A 19,908-nucleotide genomic window follows, 5' to 3' on the forward strand; every position below is an offset into this window, starting at 1 on the left:
TCAACACAGCCAGTTGTAGTTCGGAAGTGCCGTCCACACGGAAAGAGATACTTGCTCCCGTGTCTCAGTGGGGTTCAGTAATGTCAGCTGATCCCCTGCTGTGTGGATGGCAAAGTCTCCTGCTGCCTACACAGTCGTACCACTACTGATTTTTAACCGTGCTCCAATTAGGCCTGTGGCTCCACTGTCTCTCGTATTTCCCCTGTCCTCCAACCCTGCCAGTTACAGCTCCGAAGTGGCGTCTGCACAATCCACACTTGTTCCTGTGTTACAGGTGTTCAGTCCCGTCAGTTAATCCCCTGATGTGTGTCCGGCAATGTCGCCTGCTCTGTCCACATTCCCATAATGGGAATGTGGACAGAGCAGGCGACATTGCCGGACACACATCAGGGGATTAACTGACCGGACTGAACACCTGTAACACAGGAACAAGTGTGGATTGTGCAGACGCCACTTCGGAGCTGTAACTGGCGGGGTTGGAGGACAGGGGAAATACGAAAATCAGTGAAGCCACAGGCCTAAGTGGAGCTTGGTTCAAATTAGTAGTCTACAACCGATCTTAAAATTTCTTCAATGCAGCCTCAGCCTGCTCCGTGCTTGTCCCTGGGCTTCAACACAGCCAGTTGTTGCTCGGAAGTGCCGTCTTCACAGAGTAAAACACTAGCTCCTGTGTTTGTGGGGTTCAGTAACGTCAGCTGTTCCCCTGCTGTTTTGATGGCAATCTGTCCTGCTGCCTCCCAATTGACAGCACATCAGGCCTCAGCCTGCTAAGTGCTTGTCCTGGGCTCCAACATCGCCAGTTGCTGCTCATAACTGACTTTGGCACGGGTACTCCCTCCTGCCCAGCTTGGTTCCAGCCCTGCCTGCTGTTTCCGGGAAGTGTCAATGTCAGTTTGCCACCCCAAGTTGCCATGTCGTGTTGCGGTTGGGTTAGCCGAGGCTAGGGTGCCAGCAGTTTAGGTGCTTCCTATGTGGACTGCGGGTTCTGGTAAGAAAGGTTTGTTCCATAGTTCCAGTAGGACAAGCACCCCCTGTAGGACTGTGTGATTCGGTAACTGCGGCCAGCTTGCGGCATGTCAACTTTGCTTTTCAGGGGTAACTTCTGATACCCCTCCGGGTTCCAGCACCGTCAGCTGGTTCTCATCAGAGCCTTTGGCCTAGGTGCCTCCATCTCGGTATCCGAGTTCCGGCAACGTCTGCTGGTCCTTGGTAGTGCTTTGTAGCACAGGTACCTCCTGCTTAGTAACCGGGTTCCAGCACCGTCAGCTGGTCCTCGGTTGTGCCATTGGCTCTTATTCCTTCTGCTGCCCCTCCGGGTGCCAGCACTGTCAGCTGGTCCTCGCTATTTCCATTTGCTCTTGCAGCTTATGCTACCCCTCCGGGTTCCAGCACCGTCAGCTGGTTCTCGTCAGAGCCTTTGGCCTAGGTGCCTCCATCTCGGTATCCGAGTTCCGGCAACGTCTGCTGGTCCTTGGTAGTGCTTTGTAGCACAGGTACCTCCTGCTTAGTAACCGGGTTCCAGCACCGTCAGCTGGTCCTCGGTTGTGCCATTGGCTCTTATTCCTTCTGCTGCCCCTCCGGGTGCCAGCACTGTCAGCTGGTCCTCGCTATTTCCATTTGCTCTTGCAGCTTATGCTACCCCTCCGGGTTCCAGCACCGTCAGCTGGTTCTCGTCAGAGCCTTTGGCCTAGGTGCCTCCATCTCGGTATCCGAGTTCCGGCAACGTCTGCTGGTCCTTGGTAGTGCTTTGTAGCACAGGTACCTCCTGCTTAGTAACCGGGTTCCAGCACCGTCAGCTGGTCCTCGGTAGTGCCATTGGCTCTTGTTCCTTCTGCTGCCCCTCCGGGTGCCAGTACCGTCAGCTGGTTCAAGAGGACAAAGAACAGGAAGACAACCACCAAGATGCAGAACAACAAGAGAGAGAAGACAAAGAAGCATAAAAAAAACAAAGCAGAAGAAAATTAAGCATAAGACTAATACTCTGAGCAAATGATATTATCTTATTTATAAGCAGAAGAAGACTAAGCAGTGTATGGGGGTGAGTCCGTTCCTCCTCGTGGTGCCCCTGGAAAAGGCCTGCTGCTGCAGGCCAAACTGAACGCGGACAAATCCTGTTGTAAATCTTTTGTGACAGGCAGAACGGAAGGTGTAAACTTCTAACTTTTCTAGATAACAACTACAGGAATGCCTGACACAAACAAGAATATGATGAAGAAGAATAGGAAGAAGATGAAGAAGCTGAATATGTAGAATAATAATTGTTGAATAAGAAGAATATGAAGAATGTAAGAAAAGGAAGAAGAAGAAGAAGAAGAAGAAGAATGTAAAAAAAGGAAGTAGAAGAAGAAGAAGAAGAATGTAAAAAAAGGAATAAGAAGAAGAATGTAAAAAAAGGAAGTAGAAGAAGAAGAAGAAGAATGTAAAAAAAGGAAGTAGAAGAAGAATGTAAAAAAAGGAAGTAGAAGAAGAAGAAGAAGAAGAATGTAAAAAAAGGAAGTAGAAGAAGAAGAAGAAGAATGTAAAAAAAGGAAGTAGAAGAAGAAGAAGAAGAAGAATGTAAAAAAAGGAAGTAGAAGAAGAAGAAGAAGAAAGAAGAAAGAAGAAGAAGACATACATGTCTGGCAAAATATAAATGAGGCTAACATAGTCAATATCTTTGTAACTCCTAACATCTTTAAAAAAAAAGTTTAATTCCTGCTATTCCATTTGATTGGGCTAAACCTCTATGGCTTTAATGTCTCCTCCACCTCCCACAATACATTCTACATTATTCTTAGTTGTTTTTCTTCATGTAGAATTAACCTACAAGGAAAGAAAGGGTTTTTTTTAATTCCGATATTTTGGCCCCATTGACTTGCATTGGTTCCCGGTATCGGAATCGGCGATACCGATACTTTTTTTTAAGATCGGCCGATCCATTCCGATCCAATATTTTCAAGTATCGGCTGGTATCGCTCAACTCTATTAGAAAGGGTACCGTTTCCCCGGATAACATGTATGGATAGCGTACACATTCAAAATATATGTCTATACATCAGGAGGCAGGCTCAGACGGTGTTAGGCCCAGTATGGATTGCACGTGATTGCACAAAGGTTAGAAAGGGTACCGTTTCCCCGGATAACATGTATGGATACCGTACACACTCAAAATATATGTCTATACATCAGGAGGCAGGCTCAGACGGTGTTAGGCCCAGTATGGATTGCACGTGATTGCACAAAGGTTAGAAAGGGTACCGTTTCCCCGGATAACATGTATGGATAGCGTACACATTCAAAATATATGTCTATACATCAGGAGGCAGGCTCAGACGGTGTTAGGCCCAGTATGGATTGCACGTGATTGCACAAAGGTTAGAAAGGGTACCGTATCCCCAGATAACATGTATGGATAGCGTACACATTCAAAATATATGTCTCAGGAGGCAGGCTCAGACGGTGTTAGGCCCAGTATGGATTGCACGTGATTGCACAAAGGTTAGGAAGGGTACCGTTTCCCCGGATAACATGTATGGATAGCGTACACATTCAAAATATATGTCTCAGGAGGCAGGCTCAGACGGTGTTAGGCCCAGTATGGATTGCACGTGATTGCACAAAGGTTAGAAAGGGTACCGTATCCCCGGATAACATGTATGGATAGCGTACACATTCAAAATATATGTCTATACATCAGGAGGCAGGCTCAGACGGTGTTAGGCCCAGTATGGATTGCACGTGATTGCACAAAGGTTAGAAAGGGTACCGTTTCCCCGGATAACATGTATGGATAGCGTACACATTCAAAATATATGTCTATACATCAGGAGGCAGACTCAGACGGTGTCAGGCACAGTATGGATTTGACGGCCCAGATTACACAGCGGAGGAGCAGGGAGAGGTAAAGATTGCAAATGCTGGGGCCCTGCCCAAGCAATGGGGGCCCACTCGTGGGCGTCGGTATTGGCACTGGGCCCCTCATAGTACAGTGGTGTGTCTGACGGCGGGTGTGCACCACCACCGTCATAGACACTTGATTGCACTATGAGGGACCCTGTGCCAGTGCCCGCGCCCAAGAGTCGGCCTACCCACCTGTCCAGGGCAACGGCACTCGCACGGTGTCGTGCGCTAGGTGGTGACCCCGGCCATGGGGGGGGAGGCAGCACAGTTAGGGAGTTTTAGAAAGTGGCATATGTTGATGTTGGACATTCAGCTGATGCAAAAGGCGAAATAGGTGAAGTCCCAGGAAGAGGTGGACCAAAGCAAGCCATTTTTCTGTCACCCTATGTGTCATCAGGGGAAGGTGGGACAAAATCCTTGGAAACCCATGCATGGTTCATTTTAATGAAGGTTAGATCATCCACATTTTGGGTTGACAGACGGGTCCTTTTTTCTGTCAGGATTGATCCAGCTGCACTGAAGACTCTTTCCCATAGCACACTTGCAGCTGGGCAAGCGAGCTCCTGTAAGGCATACTGGGCCAATTCAGGCCAGGTGTCCAGTTTAGCGGCCCAATAGTCAAAGGGGAATGACCTGTGTGGGAGAACATCGATATGGGAGGAAAAGTAGTTTGTAACCATAGTTGACAACTGCTGTCTCCTGTCACTTTCCATCGATGCAGTATTACCAGTTGTGTGAGCGGTATTTGAAAAATCAGTCCACAACATTGTCATGAAACCCCTGTCTCCAACGCCACTTCTGCTGTGTGCACCACGAACACCTCTGCCAAGCTGCCCCCGGCCCGTACGGCTCGTGTGAGAACCATCACCGCTGCTGTGTGCTGGGAATGCCTCAAGCAACCGATTTACCACAGTTGCTTGTTTATTAGCCAATATTAGGTCAAGGTTCTCCTGTGGCATGATGTTTTGTAATTTGCCTTTATAGCGTGGATCCAGGATGCTGGCCAACCAGTAGTCGTCATCGTTCATCATTTTGGCAATGCGGGGGTCCCTTTTTAGGATCTGCAAGGCATAATCTGACATGTGGGCCAATGTTCCCGGTGTCAATGATGCACTGCGAGTGCTGGGTGGAGGAGCACTTTCTGGCAAATCCACATCCCTCCAGTCACGCACAAACCCTGTACCAGACCTTGCCACGCCAACATTTTCACTTGCCCCACGAGATGCATCCTCCTCCCCTAAGTAATCATCCCCATCATCATCCTCCTCCTCCTCTTCTTCCTCCACCTCGTCCAGGAGAGGTCCCTGAGCAGACAATGGCTGAATGTCATCAAGGATTCCCTCCTCCTCTTCCTCCTCATCAACATTGGCTGCAGACGCCTGCTCCTTAAGGTGCGTCAAAGTTTGCATGAGCAGACGCATAAGTGGGATGCTCATGCTTAGGATGGCGTCGTCTGCGCTTACCAGCCGTGTGCATTCCTCAAAACACTGAAGGACTTTACAGAGGTCTTTCAGCTTCGACCACTGCACACCTGTCAACTCCATGTCTGCTCTCAAAGTGCCTGGCCGTGTATCCTCCCACAAATGCATTATGGCCTGCCTCTGCTCGCACAGCCGCTCCACCATGTGCAGGGTGGAGTTCCACCTTGTTGCAATGTCGATAATGAGGCGGTGGTTGGGAAGGTGGAGCAATCGCTGCAGCTTCTGCATACGAACGGAGTGTACAGGCGACCGGCGGATGTGCGCGCACAGTCTTCGCACCTTCTGGAGCAGGGCTGTTAACTCCGGATAATTGAAGAAGCACTGCACCACCAGGTTCAAGGTGTGAGCCAAGCAAGGTATGTGGCTGAGTTTGGAAAGGGCTATGGCTGCCACAAAATTACGGCCGTTATCACTAACTACCTTGCCTGCCTCATGATGTACACTGCACAGCCATGACTCAGTTTGTCGCTTCAAGTACTCGGCCAGCACCTCGGCGGTGTGTCTGTCGCCCAAACACATCATCTGCAACACAGCCTGCTGACGCTTTCCACTAGCTGCTCGATAGGGGGACACCTCGTGTGCAACAGTGGCAGCTGCAGATGGAGTGCTCATACGACTGCGCTCTGTGGACGAGCTTTCGCTTCTGGAGGAGGAGGAGGAGGGTCGAACGCCTACAGCCAACTGTTTCCTATACCGTGGGCAAGGCAGCACTGTCCCACCACCGCTGTCCCCTGTGGACCCTGCATCCACCACATTAACCCAGTGCGCAGTGATGGACACGTAACGGCCCTGGCCATGCCGACTGGACCATGCATCAGTTGTGAGGTGCACCTTTCCGCTCACTGACTGCTTGAGTGCATGGACAATGCGGTCTTTCACATGATGGTGGAGGGCTGGGATGGCTTTGCGAGAGAAGAAGTGGCGACTGGGTAGGTCATAGCGTGGTACTGCATAGGCCATGAGTTCGCGGAAAGCTGTGCTTTCCACCAACCGAAAGGGCATCATCTCAAACGAGATTAGTTTGGCAATGTGGGCGTTCAAACCCAGTGTACGCGGATGAGAGACTGAGTACTTTCTTGACCTACTCATAGTGTCTGGGAGGGTGAGCTGGACTTGAGAGCTGCATATGGTGGAAGTAGCGGTGGACAGGGAGGACTGAGAGAGGGTTGATGATGGTGATGGAGTTGGTGTTCTTTCTGATGGCCTAGAATCAGTCTTTCTTTGATATAACAGTGGGATTCCCTGACTGCTGTGGCCTTGCAACGACACCTCAACATTTGCTGCTGTGCTAACCGGTGGGCTTACAGTGGGGGAAACAATGTAGCGTTGCTGACTACCTTCGTTGTGATCAGTTGCACATGTGGCACTTGAGGTTTGGTGTTGTGTCCACGCTTGCAAGTGCATGCTGGTTAAATGTCTAAGCATGCAACTGGTATTCAAATTTTTCAGATTTTTCCCTCGGCTAAAGGTCTTTGCGCACTTCTTACAGATAACCTTGGCCTGATCATGAGGATTTTGTTCAAAAAAGTGCCACACTGCACTCTTCCTACTTTGGCAGACATTTTGCGGCCTAGCACGCTGTGATCTTTTGACCCTCTGGACAAGCTGTCCAGCAACTCTTTTGATGTTTGGAACCTGTCTTTGGAGTGCTCCGGGCCTGCCAGATAACAGCTGTTGCGATGTCGATGTCTGCTGTGGATGCTCCTCATCTGAGCTATTGGAAGCAGCACCCTCTTCCCCCAATGGATGCCAATCTGGGTCAACAACTGGGTCATCCATCACCTCCTCTTCTATGTCATGTGCACCTTCCTCTGTGTCACCGTGTATGGTGGTATAGTGTGCGGGAAGGGGCACCTGAGTCTCATCAGGGTCAGAATCTGGCTCTGTACACTGCGAGGACAATGTAGTGCTCTGAGTGAATGTACCAGCAGAATCATCCATCAGCGGCTGTGCATCAGTGCACTCCATGTCAGATTCATCTTGGCCTGGGTAATTCACCATTTCACTTGATAATCCAGGCATGGTATGTGAAAACAGCTCCATGGAGTAATCAGTAGTATGGCCTGCGTCATTCTTCAATCTTGGTTGGGGTGAAGGACACAAGGAAAGGTGTGGTTCATGAACATGAGCCTCCAATGACGACTCGGTGCTTTTACTTTTTACAACTGAAGAAGAGGAGGCGATAGAGCTGGAGGCTGAGTCAGCAATGTAAGACAAAACTTTTTCCTGATGCTCTGGCTTTAAAAGCGGTTTGCCAACTCCTAGAAAACTAAGCGTTCGAGGCCTTATGTAGCCAGACGATGACGCAGGCTCAACACCTCCTGCATTCGGTCCTATTTTGCTCTTGCCACTACCATCAGATCCACCACCAACACCATCATTACCAGCTGCCAACCCCCGCCCAATTCCACGGCCTCTTCCACCAGCCTTCCTCATTTTTGGTAGAAATGTAGACAAAATCCAACAAACTATATAGTAATGTAAAACAAGGTACAAGGTGTCTATAGGACAGGGGAGATTTTGAATTTCTGAAGACACTTGTGGACACTGGACACTTTTGGATTGTGTGAGGCCCAATGAATATCTGAGCGCTATGTGACAGGCTCGATGGCACAGCTGTGACCAAAGTGACTAGAGGATAAGGGAGATTTTGAATCTCTGCACACACTTTTGGACACTGGACACTTTTGGATTGTGTGAGGCCCAATGAATATCTGAGCGCTATGTGACAGGCTCGATGGCACAGCTGCTGTGACCAAAGTGACTAGAGGATAAGGGAGATTTTGAATCTCTGCACACACTTTTGGACACTGGACACTTTTGGATTGTGTGAGGCCCACTGATATATGAGCGCTATGTCACAGGCTCGATGGCACAGCTGTGACCAAAGTGACTAGAGGATAAGGGAGATTTTGAATCTCTGCACACACTTTTGGACACTGAACACTTTTGGATTGTGTGAGGCCCAATGAATATCTGAGCGCTATGTGACAGGCTCGATGGCACAGCTGTGACCAAAGTGACTAGAGGATAAGGGAGATTTTGAATCTCTGCACACACTTTTGGACACTGGACACTTTTGGATTGTGTGAGGCCTACTGATATCTGAGCGCTATGTGACAGGCTCGATGGCACAGCTGTGACCAAAGTGACTAGAGGATAAGGGAGATTTTGAATCTCTGCACACACTTTTGGACACTGGACACTTTTGGATTGTGTGAGGCCCAATGAATATCTGAGCGCTATGTGACAGGCTCGATGGCACAGCTGTGACCAAAGTGACTAGAGGATAAGGGAGATTTTGAATCTCTGCACACACTTTTGGACACTGGACACTTTTGGATTGTGTGAGGCCCAATGAATATCTGAGCGCTATGTGACAGGCTCGATGGCACAGCTGTGACCAAAGTGACTAGAGGATAAGGGAGATTTTGAATCTCTGCACACACTTTTGGACACTGGACACTTTTGGATTGTGTGAGGCCCACTGATATCTGAGCGCTATGTCACAGGCTCGATAGCACAGCTGTGACCAAAGTGACTAGAGGATAAGGGAGATTTTGAATCTCTGCACACACTTTTGGACACTGGACACTTTTGGATTGTGTGAGGCCCAATGAATATCTGAGCGCTATGTGACAGGCTCGATGGCACAGCTGTGACCAAAGTGACTAGAGGATAAGGGAGATTTTGAATCTCTGCACACACTTTTGGACACTGGACACTTTTGGATTGTGTGAGGCCCACTGATATATGAGCGCTATGTCACAGGCTCGATGGCACAGCTGTGACCAAAGTGACTAGAGGATAATGGAGATTTTGAATCTCTGCACACACTTTTGGACACTGGACACTTTTGGATTGTGTGAGGCCCAATGAATATCTGAGCGCTATGTGACAGGCTCGATGGCACAGCTGTGACCAAAGTGACTAGAGGATAAGGGAGATTTTGAATCTCTGCACACACTTTTGGACACTGGACACTTTTGGATTGTGTGAGGCCTACTGATATCTGAGCGCTATGTGACAGGCTCGATGGCACAGCTGTGACCAAAGTGACTAGAGGATAAGGGAGATTTTGAATCTCTGCACACACTTTTGGACACTGGACACTTTTGGATTGTGTGAGGCCCAATGAATATCTGAGCACTATGTGACAGGCTCGATGGCACAGCTGTGACCAAAGTGACTAGAGGATAAGGGAGATTTTGAATATCTGCACACAGTTTTGGACACTGGACACTTTTGGATTGTGTGAGGCCCAATGAATATCTGAGCGCTATGTGACAGGCTCGATGGCACAGCTGCTGTGACCAAAGTGACTAGAGGATAAGGGAGATTTTGAATCTCTGCACACACTTTTGGACACTGGACACTTTTGGATTGTGTGAGGCCCACTGATATCTGAGCGCTATGTGACAGGCTCGATGGCACAGCTGTGACCAAAGTGACTAGAGGATAAGGGAGATTTTGAATCTCTGCACACACTTTTGGACACTGGACACTTTTGGATTGTGTGAGGCCCAATGAATATCTGAGCGCTATGTGACAGGCTCGATGGCACAGCTGTGACCAAAGTGACTAGAGGATAAGGGAGATTTTGAATCTCTGCACACACTTTTGGACACTGGACACTTTTGGATTGTGTGAGGCCTACTGATATCTGAGCGCTATGTGACAGGCTCGATGGCACAGCTGTGACCAAAGTGACTAGAGGATAAGGGAGATTTTGAATCTCTGCACACACTTTTGGACACTGGACACTTTTGGATTGTGTGAGGCCCAATGAATATCTGAGCACTATGTGACAGGCTCGATGGCACAGCTGTGACCAAAGTGACTAGAGGATAAGGGAGATTTTGAATATCTGCACACAGTTTTGGACACTGGACACTTTTGGATTGTGTGAGGCCCAATGAATATCTGAGCGCTATGTGACAGGCTCGATGGCACAGCTGCTGTGACCAAAGTGACTAGAGGATAAGGGAGATTTTGAATCTCTGCACACACTTTTGGACACTGGACACTTTTGGATTGTGTGAGGCCCACTGATATCTGAGCGCTATGTGACAGGCTCGATGGCACAGCTGTGACCAAAGTGACTAGAGGATAAGGGAGATTTTGAATCTCTGCACACACTTTTGGACACTGGACACTTTTGGATTGTGTGAGGCCCAATGAATATCTGAGCGCTATGTGACAGGCTCGATGGCACAGCTGTGACCAAAGTGACTAGAGGATAAGGGAGATTTTGAATCTCTGCACACACTTTTGGACACTGGACACTTTTGGATTGTGTGAGGCCCAATGAATATCTGAGCGCTATGTGACAGGCTCGATGGCACAGCTGTGACCAAAGTGACTAGAGGATAAGGGAGATTTTGAATCTCTGCACACACTTTTGGACACTGGACACTTTTGGATTGTGTGAGGCCCACTGATATCTGAGCGCTATGTGACAGGCTCGATGGCACAGCTGTGATCAAAGTGACTAGAGGATAAGGGAGATTTTGAATCTCTGCACACACTTTTGGACACTGGACACTTTTGGATTGTGTGAGGCCCAATGAATATCTGAGCGCTATGTGACAGGCTCGATGGCACAGCTGTGACCAAAGTGACTAGAGGATAAGGGAGATTTTGAATCTCTGCACACACTTTTGGACACTGGACACTTTTGGATTGTGTGAGGCCCAATGAATATCTGAGCGCTATGTGACAGGCTCGATGGCACAGCTGTGACCAAAGTGACTAGAGGATAAGGGAGATTTTGAATCTCTGCACACACTTTTGGACACTGGACACTTTTGGATTGTGTGAGGCCCAATGAATATCTGAGCGCTATGTGACAGGCTCGATGGCACAGCTGTGACCAAAGTGACTAGAGGATAAGGGAGATTTTGAATCTCTGCACACACTTTTGGACACTGGACACTTTTGGATTGTGTGAGGCCCAATGAATATCTGAGCGCTATGTGACAGGCTCGATGGCACAGCTGTGACAAAAGTGACTAGAGGATAAGGGAGATTGGATTGCTTTTAAAAAAGCAGTTTGCAGAGCAGTGGGTAAACAGCAATGCCAGCCTGTCAGGAAGCCTTAAAAGGCAGCCCAATAACCAACACCACTGATACACCACAATATAGCCTCCCCTTGCACTGCACACACAGTGACTGGTGTGTTGTGCAGGCCAAATTGCTAGCAGCAGAAGCAGTTTTTTTTTCTTCTCAGCAGGACAAAAAAAAAAAATTGGGATTGCTTTTAAAAAAGCAGTTTGCGGAGCAGTGGGTAAACAGCAATGCAGGAATGTCAGGAAGCCTTAGAAGACAGCCCAACAACCAACACCACTGATACACCACTATATAGCCTCCCCTTGCACTGCACACACAGTGACTGGTGTGTTGTGCAGGCCAAATCGCTAGCAGCAGAAGCAGTTTTTTTGTCTTCTTCCCTGCCTAACGCTCTCCCTACAGAATCAGCAGCAACCTCTCCCTATACTGAGATCGGCAGAAGTAAGATGGCGGTCGGCGTGCACGCCCTTTTATACCCCCTGTGACGCCCACCAAAGCAAGCCAATCACTTGCATGCCCTTCTGAAAGATGGTGGTGACCCCTGCCTATGTCATCACGTTGCCCACAGTGTCCGTGGATCCTGATTGGCTGAAAAAGAGCGCAAAACAAACTTTTGAAACGCGACTTTGGCGCGTAAGTCGCCGACCTCGTGGCCGACCTCATCCTAGGGTCGGGTTTCGTTTCATGAAACCCGACTTTGCCAAAAGTCGGCGACTTTTGAAATTTTTCGACCCGTTTCGCTCAACTCTAGTGTTCACAATCCTCTAGCAATAGGACAAGCTGGATGGCAAAACAAGTGCTAGTAAAATCCCAAGAGTAATAGGAATGAAAAAATAACTTTTAACCATGCCAAAAGAAAAGTCTTGAATGAGGAACAGAATCGCTCAATTCTGGCTTTACAAGCAGAGAGATACAGTGAGCGTCATGTTGCCTCCATCCTTAAAATTTCTAAGATGGCAGTCCATTACAACAAGGTCAAACAGCAGACATTGGGGACAGACCGGCAGAGGGCGAAAACGATTCTCCACTGACCGGGATGACCGTCATCTCATTCAAATGTCCCTCAGCAACCGCAGGATGACATTAAGAGACCTACAAAAGGAAAGGCAAATTCCAGCTGGGGTGACGTGCTCGACAAGAACAGTTCATAACAGGCTCCTAGAAGCAGGGCTCAAGTCATGTAAAGCTAGAAAAAAGCCTTTCATCATTGATAAGCAAATGAGAGCCAGACTGAAGTTTGCCAAAGACCATAATGGTTGGACCATAGAGGACTGGAGTAAGGTAATCTTCTCTGATGAGTCTAATTTTCAGCTTTGCCCAACACCTGGTCGTCTAATGGTCAGACAGAGACCTGGAGAGGTGTACAAGCCACAGTGTCTTGCACCCACTGTGAAATTTGGAGGAGGAGCAAGGCTGGATTTGGGCAGGTTAATCTTTGTGAAGGATGTATGAATCAAACCGGATACAAGGTTATCCTGGAAAAACAGTTGATTCCTTCTGCTCAGGCAATGTTTCCCAACTCTGAGGACTGGTTTTTCTAGCAGGACAATGCGCCATGCCACACAACTAGGTCAATGAATGTGTGGATGAAGGAGCACCACATCAAATCCCTGTCATGGCCAGCCCAATCTCTGGACCTGAACCCCATTGAAAATCTCTGGTATGTAATCAAGAGGATGATGGACAGTCACAAGCCATTGAAGAACTGCTTACATTTTTGCACGAAGAGTGGCACAAAGTCACCCAAAAGCAGTGTGAAGGACTGGAGGAAAGCATGCCAAGACACATGAAAGCTGGGATTAAAAATCATGGTTAGTCCACAAAATATTGATTTCTGAACTCTTCCTGAGTTAAAACATTAGTATTGTTGCTTCTAAATGATTATGAACTTGTTTTCTTAGCATTATTTGAGGTCTTCAAACACTGCATTTTTTTTGTTATTTTGACCATTTCTCATTTTCTGAAAATAAATACAAAATTTAGTGCTTGGAAATTCAGATACATGTTATCAGTAGTTTATAAAATGGCAATTTACATTTTACTCAAAAATATACCTATAAAGAGAAAAATCAGACAAACTGAGAATTTTGCAGTGGTCTCTTAATTTTTGCCAGAGCTGTATTTGGTGACCTCCTAACTCTCCCCCAACAGATCATTTTGGGGAAGTGAAGGGTTTGGAATTGGAGTTTCAATGGCTAATCCTTCTATTTTCGGGGGGGGGGGGGGGGGGGGGGGAAACGCTGTAACATGATTCTGACCCTGTTTTGTTTCCTAGAGGGGAGTCGGGAGAGATAGCTGAACAATCGTTCTAAAATGTTCAAAGGCAAAGTCCTCGCTGCCCTTTGAAAAGTGCTTGGGAGATTTAGGATAGATAGCTGACCGCTGTCTCATGTGTATAGCCAGCTTAACAGATGAAGCTATATACGGTGCATTAGTCTATATTGCCTGATGCAGTCGTTCAAACCGACCATACATGTCCAATGCCAATGGACGATGAGAGATCCTTCCAGGACCATTCATTCAAAGAAAGATTGTTCATGAATGAAAGCTTTTTAGGCCAAAAATTAGGATAAAAAATGTAAACATAGACGTCTTTGATTCAGTCAATGACGGTAGCCTACAGCGATCGTTCTTTTAAATTTCGAAAGTTCATTCTGATTAAAATTGTACATATTCACCAACTTTAATCTAATTTGCTTGGGCATCATCGGTAACTGAGATAATTACGGTAAAAATAGGCAAGTAAGTTCCAGTTGCCAGATACTGATTGGAGGACATACACTGTGTGATTTTTTTTTCTCCCTAAACCTCTCTAAATATGTGAAGTGTAGTTGTATTAAAATACTTACGGTTTGCCGTCTTCTCTGGTTTCTAGCGCTATTCCGATCCTCTTCAGATTCATGTGACTTTAGTGGGAATCTATCAGTTGGCTTTATGTACTTCATGTATATTTTCTTACAGTAGCATGATGTAAGAACGGAGACCCTGATTTCAGTGATATATCACTTACTTTACTGGGTGCAGCAGTTGTGATAGAATCACAGACTTCACTGTCTCAGATCTAGCAGAGCTCTGAATGCTGAGCCCTCTGTTATCCCGCCCAGTCACGTGACTCAGAAGAGAAACGGAGCAACAAAATGTCTAAGTTGTCCCATATTGGACAGCCCCTTTAACCTAGGGTACTGGAAGTTGTCATTGTTTGTGCCATCAATATCATCTTAACGTGTTGTTGAATGCTTTAAGATAACTTTCTTTAATCCTTCCAATACCGGGCGTTTTTATTTTTACGCTCTCAACTTTTTGTCATCAGCATAGCTGTATGAAGGCTTATTTTTTGTGGTGTGAGATGTAGTTTTGAGTTTGCACCATTTACTTTACCATACAATATACTCGAAGACAGGAAAAAAATTCCAAATTGGGTTGAAATGGTGAAAAAAATACAAATAGTTTTTTGTTTGTTTTTTTTCTCTTTACAGTGTTTTTCGTATTTGTGAATTACTTTTCTTTTGATAGATTGTACTTTTTTGCTGATTCCAGATATGTTTAACTTTTTTTATTTCTTTCTTTTTAAACTGGAAAAAAATATGATTTGAGTTTTTGAGTAATTATATTATTATTATTTTTATATACATTTTACAGTACATAATAAAATATTTTATAGTCTCCTTAGTGCAGACTTGCGCAAACTGCGTCCCACGGGCCACATTCAGCCCCCTGGCTGTTACTACTAACCGCATCCTCCTCCTGTACATAGGAGGCTATGGGGGGCTCATGCTGTATATAATAGTCTGTATGGGCCCATGCTGTATATAGGAATCTCTGTGCAGCTCATGCTGTATATAGGGGCTATCTGGGGCTCATATTGTATATTGTAGGCTATGTGGGGCTCATGCTGAATATAGGAGACTATATGGGGCATATTGCTGTATGTAGGGGCTATGTTGGACTCATACTGTATATAGGAAGATATGTGTGGCTCGCACTGTATATGAGGACTATGTAAAGCTCATACTGTATATAGAAGGCTATGTGGTGCTCATACTGTATATAGGGGCTCTGTGGCCTCATACTGTATATAGGGGCTCGGTGGGGCTCATGCTGAATATAAGAGGCTTTGTGGGGATCATACTGTGCCTAGGAGACTATTTGAGCATCATCCTGTATATAGAAGGTTATGTTGGGCACATTCTGTATATGGGGTCTCATACTGTATATAGAGAGACTATGTTAGTGCTCGTAATGTATGTAGAGAAGCTATGTGGGGCTCATACTATATATAACGGGTCTATGTGTGGGCTGTTACGGTATGTAGGGAGCTATGTATGGGCTCATATGGTATATAGAGGGCTACAATTAATATTAATATAAAATAATTATAATTATTATGCTAATATTTATATTTAGCTCTAAATTAATTTAAACCTATTGGTTCGGCCCTCTATAACAATGACAGTCTCTCATGGTTACCAACAGCAATCAAAGCTAGCTCCGGTCATTGTTGTACAGATTCCGGCTGTGTAACACCATTCCTGTGCCCAATGCACCGATGTAAAAAAATGGGCAAAAGAGATAAGGGGTTAATGTTTTCTCTTTCACTGCTGGGTACAAAGGCAACTCTGTCAACCATTTTAAAGGGAATCTGTCAGCAGGTTTTTGCTAGCTCATCTGAGAGCAGCCTGATGTAGGCAAAGAGAAGCTGAGTCCCACAATGAGTGACTGATCGAGCGTCGATGTCTGCTGAGAGTTATTGCTTTCCATTGCTCAGTTATCGCTTTTTCATGTTGCAATGTTATTTATTTTCTCAGCCAATATATGAGACGCGGCCACATGTCAGCCATCGTCTGAAAATCTGCCACTTGTCAGCCTGTGTCTGATATTCTAAATCAGCCCCTGTTCCCACTTTCTAATTTGCTCACTATGAACGATCAGTTCTCCACTCTTGTAATATATCGGATCTCTTACCCGTCTTGCAGGGGCGCCTATAAAACAGAACAGCTTGGTGCATGACTCCTATACCGCAGAAGTGAATGAAAAGGGAAGGCTGGAAAAGCACAATAATCATCACTGGCATGGAAGGAAAACCGACGACTTAGGTATTTATCATTTAGTATCCTTTACAGAATTCGCATGCATGCCCAGAGGAATAATTTGAAGTTCCTGGTACCAAGTGTCATGTGCCATGATAATACAGGCATAAGCGTGAAGCTCATACATGTACAGACTTATAGTTTTTGTAATTAGTTATTATCCTTGCTTAAAGGGAATCTGTCACCTATTTTTTCGACTATATGATGTCGCCACCGCCATCAGGGGCTTATCTACAGCATTCTGCAATGCTGTAGATAAGCCCCCGATGTAACCTGAAAGAGAAGAAAAACGAGTTAGATTATACTCACCCAGGGGCGGTCCGGGTCTGGTCCGGGTCCGATGGGTGTCGCGGTCCGGTCCGGCGCTGGACCTCTCTGACCTTTCTGCGCACTTCAGTACTCTGCCCTACCCCCAACAGGGCAGAGCAGTGCGCCGGAGCCGTGACGGGAAGTAAAGAAGAGGACGCCATCCCTAGAAGATGGGAGGTGCTGGACCGGACCGCGACACCCATCGGACCCAGACCGCCCCTGGGTGAGTATAATCTAACTCACTTTTCTTCTCTTTCAGGTTATTTCGGGGGCTTATCTACAGCATTACAGAAAGCTGTAGATAAGCCCCTGATGGCGGTGCCGGCTGCTCATAGTCCAAAAAATAGGTGACAGATTCCCTTTAAATGTTGCCATCATATTCTGCAGCACTTGGCATACGTTATCATCACTGTCCCCATTAGGGCTTGCAGATGTTGTCCTTGGTGGGTTTTGAATACTGGACCCCAGCACTGTACAGCAACAGTGCTAACCACTGAGCCACCACACTGCCGCACTAATGAGTCTGTGGAGCAATGTATAATCTGAGAGTATCTGCTCTATAGTTTAAGCAAGCACTTGGGGTTTCATGACCCAAACCCCACTGATTAATAGTGCATCAAAAGGACTACAATATTTTTTTTTTTAAATTAGTTCCATTTTAACAACTTCTTGTTGGGTCAACACTTATCTCTCCTGACTCCTCCATAGACATGCACACTCTTCTGAGCCCAATGTCCAGATTTATCTCTATAGGGAAAAGGAAGTAAGCTGATTGCAATCACCAACATTCCGACTGTTTTTTCCCACTAAGATCTGTTGTTGCTGACACTTGTAACTCCCATACATTTGGGTCATCATGATCTTTCTCAAAGCAGCACTCCTCCCCATCAAAGGTTTTATCCTCTTACTATATTGCAGTCATCATATTATACAGCACTGTGTATTTTCAATTGCTCATTTTGCCTTTCTACCCAGATAATTCTTCTCTCTTCCATTAGGTCTATGACATCAAGTGATTAAACACTAACTAGCTGAATCCTTCTACACTCTCTGTAGAAACAGGAGGTCAATCTCTAGACACAACCAATATAAAAAGGATCCACCAATCACAATAGGTCAATGACACACCCCTTCCTGTTACACATGCTCATTTAGATCACGGTCTGACCATTGTGACTATATGCACGTGTTGTTTCCTGAAACCACAGGAAGTAAGAGTCTAAAAAAGCCCCAGTGGCCAGTGTGAAAATTGCACGACTCCTATTTTTTTATTTTTACAGATTGTGATATAGAAAAACAAACATTGACAAAAAAAATACATTTAACAGAAAAGCCAGATATAAACAATAGATCATTTATTGTTGATCCTACAGGCAGCTTAAGAAAATAGTGGATTGAAAGGAGATACAATGACATATCACGCTACTTGTACAAATAAGAAATCCCACTACACATACAAATGAATGATTTATGTTTATGAAAAAAAAAAAATGTGCCGTGAATACGGCCGCTCATGGCATCATAGGCATTTATTTTTTTCCTTAGCAATAATGTGAATAGGGGCATAGAAAAATAGAAAAATTACTGGAAAAGTAATTTTGCCCTTCAAGATTACAGAAAATCTGGTGTCTGAACTAAATATTATCAGTATTACTATTCAGCCATGGGAGCCATGAGGCCAGTAATAAGGAAGGGAAAAATAGCGGTCACTGGGGGAGCGCCGGGAGGCAGGTCCGAGAGGGCTCAGTATGCCAGTAATGACTGCTGTGGCTTCTGTTTGCCTGCAGCGGTCATAAACTGGCCACATATGAACAAAACAGGGTCAGCGCTTGTTCTGCTGAAAAAAAACTAAGTAAGTACCCTGTGTTTTGCTTTTTTCCTTTTATTACATCCCCGGTGGTTTTTAAAAAGTTGGATCACCTCTTCAATCTGTATGTTTTCATCCAATAAAATAATGACACTTAGGCCACGTCCGGCTCAGTATTATGGTTTTACATAAACTTTAAGGGGTTATCCAACTTTTTAAAACCAACTAAGGATTTTATTCAAAATAAAAAAGCAAAATACAAGGTATTTACTTATTCTTTCCTCCACCGAACAGGCCGCTGACTCTGCAGTGGTGCTTTTTGTCTTTGTTTCCTTGTGGCCAGCTTGTGACCGCTGCAGCCAGTCAGTTGCTGCAGCAGTAATTTGCCTTATTACTGGCATCATGGTTCCATCCTTAAGTGGTAATTCCAGTAATATTGAAAATGGCTGTTGCTGTTTATAAAGGGAAACTGTCAGCAGGTTTTTGCTATGTATTGTGAAAGCAGCATGAGGTAGGAACAGAGACTCTGATTCGCGCAGTGTGTTACTTTCTGAGAAACTTGTTGTAGTTTCAATACAATCAGTGTTTTATCAGCAGGAGATTATCGCTACCAGACTAGGACACATGTGCAGGACAGTCAGGCTAATCTGTGTAACCCCGCCCCATCACTGATTGGAAGCTGACAATCAGCAGCGTGGGCGGGGTTATACACTGCTCAGTATTTGAGCACTGCTACATCTACAGCAGAGAAAACAGACTGTATCAAAACTACAGCAAGCACCCCAGTAAGTGATACATTCCTGGAATCAGGGTCTCTGTCCCTAGATCCTGCTGCTCTCAGATTGCATAGCAAAATCAGCTGATAGATTCCCTTTAATCAATTTTCATAAGTTGGATTTTCAGGGTGAACCATATCAAAGCCACAGACAGGGATAATGACCTCTCACATATCACAACTGTCTTTCTGCATGGAGCTTACATAAATTGGAAATACTTGACACTATGGCGACCATACAGGGCTACTATGGCTGGTGATTCTGCATACGGCAGTGAAGCTGAGGCTGACCTGTGTCCTCTACTTTTCCAGGCAGGTGGCATGAGAAGAACTTTACTCAACTGAACACACAGAAGGCTGTAGAGCAGAGAAGCAGGGAATCGCAGAAGTGATAAATAACAATAAAACTGATTTAGCCGAAACCTGTCTCTTCCTATTGTCTAGGAAATTTCTTTCCCTTTAAAGTTTGTTTTCACTTTTTGCCTATGTTAGGACAGATCG

The 19,908-nt window shown here is 45.8% G+C and overlaps 1 protein-coding gene across 2 annotated transcripts in view; it reads left to right on the top strand.

Annotated features, from left to right (window-relative positions):
• CIMIP4 (ciliary microtubule inner protein 4) overlaps positions 1–19,908 on the top strand; it is a 42,531-nt gene that overhangs the window by 19,491 nt on the left and 3,132 nt on the right. Inside the window, exons 4-5 of one of the 2 annotated variants that reach the window (XM_073574357.1) lie at positions 16,403–16,522; positions 19,720–19,897. In XM_073574357.1, the coding sequence (XP_073430458.1) occupies positions 16,403–16,522; positions 19,720–19,799 (200 nt within the window). In that variant the 3' untranslated portion in view covers positions 19,800–19,897. Of the gene's footprint in view, positions 1–16,402; positions 16,523–19,719; positions 19,898–19,908 lie in introns of those variants that run through there. The other variant, XM_073574358.1, reaches the window with a different exon arrangement.

Source organism: Dendrobates tinctorius, unplaced genomic scaffold (assembly GCF_039654945.1).
Source record: "Dendrobates tinctorius isolate UK_male_01 unplaced genomic scaffold, ASM3965494v1 ptg000038l, whole genome shotgun sequence".
NCBI lineage: Eukaryota > Metazoa > Chordata > Amphibia > Anura > Dendrobatidae > Dendrobates > Dendrobates tinctorius.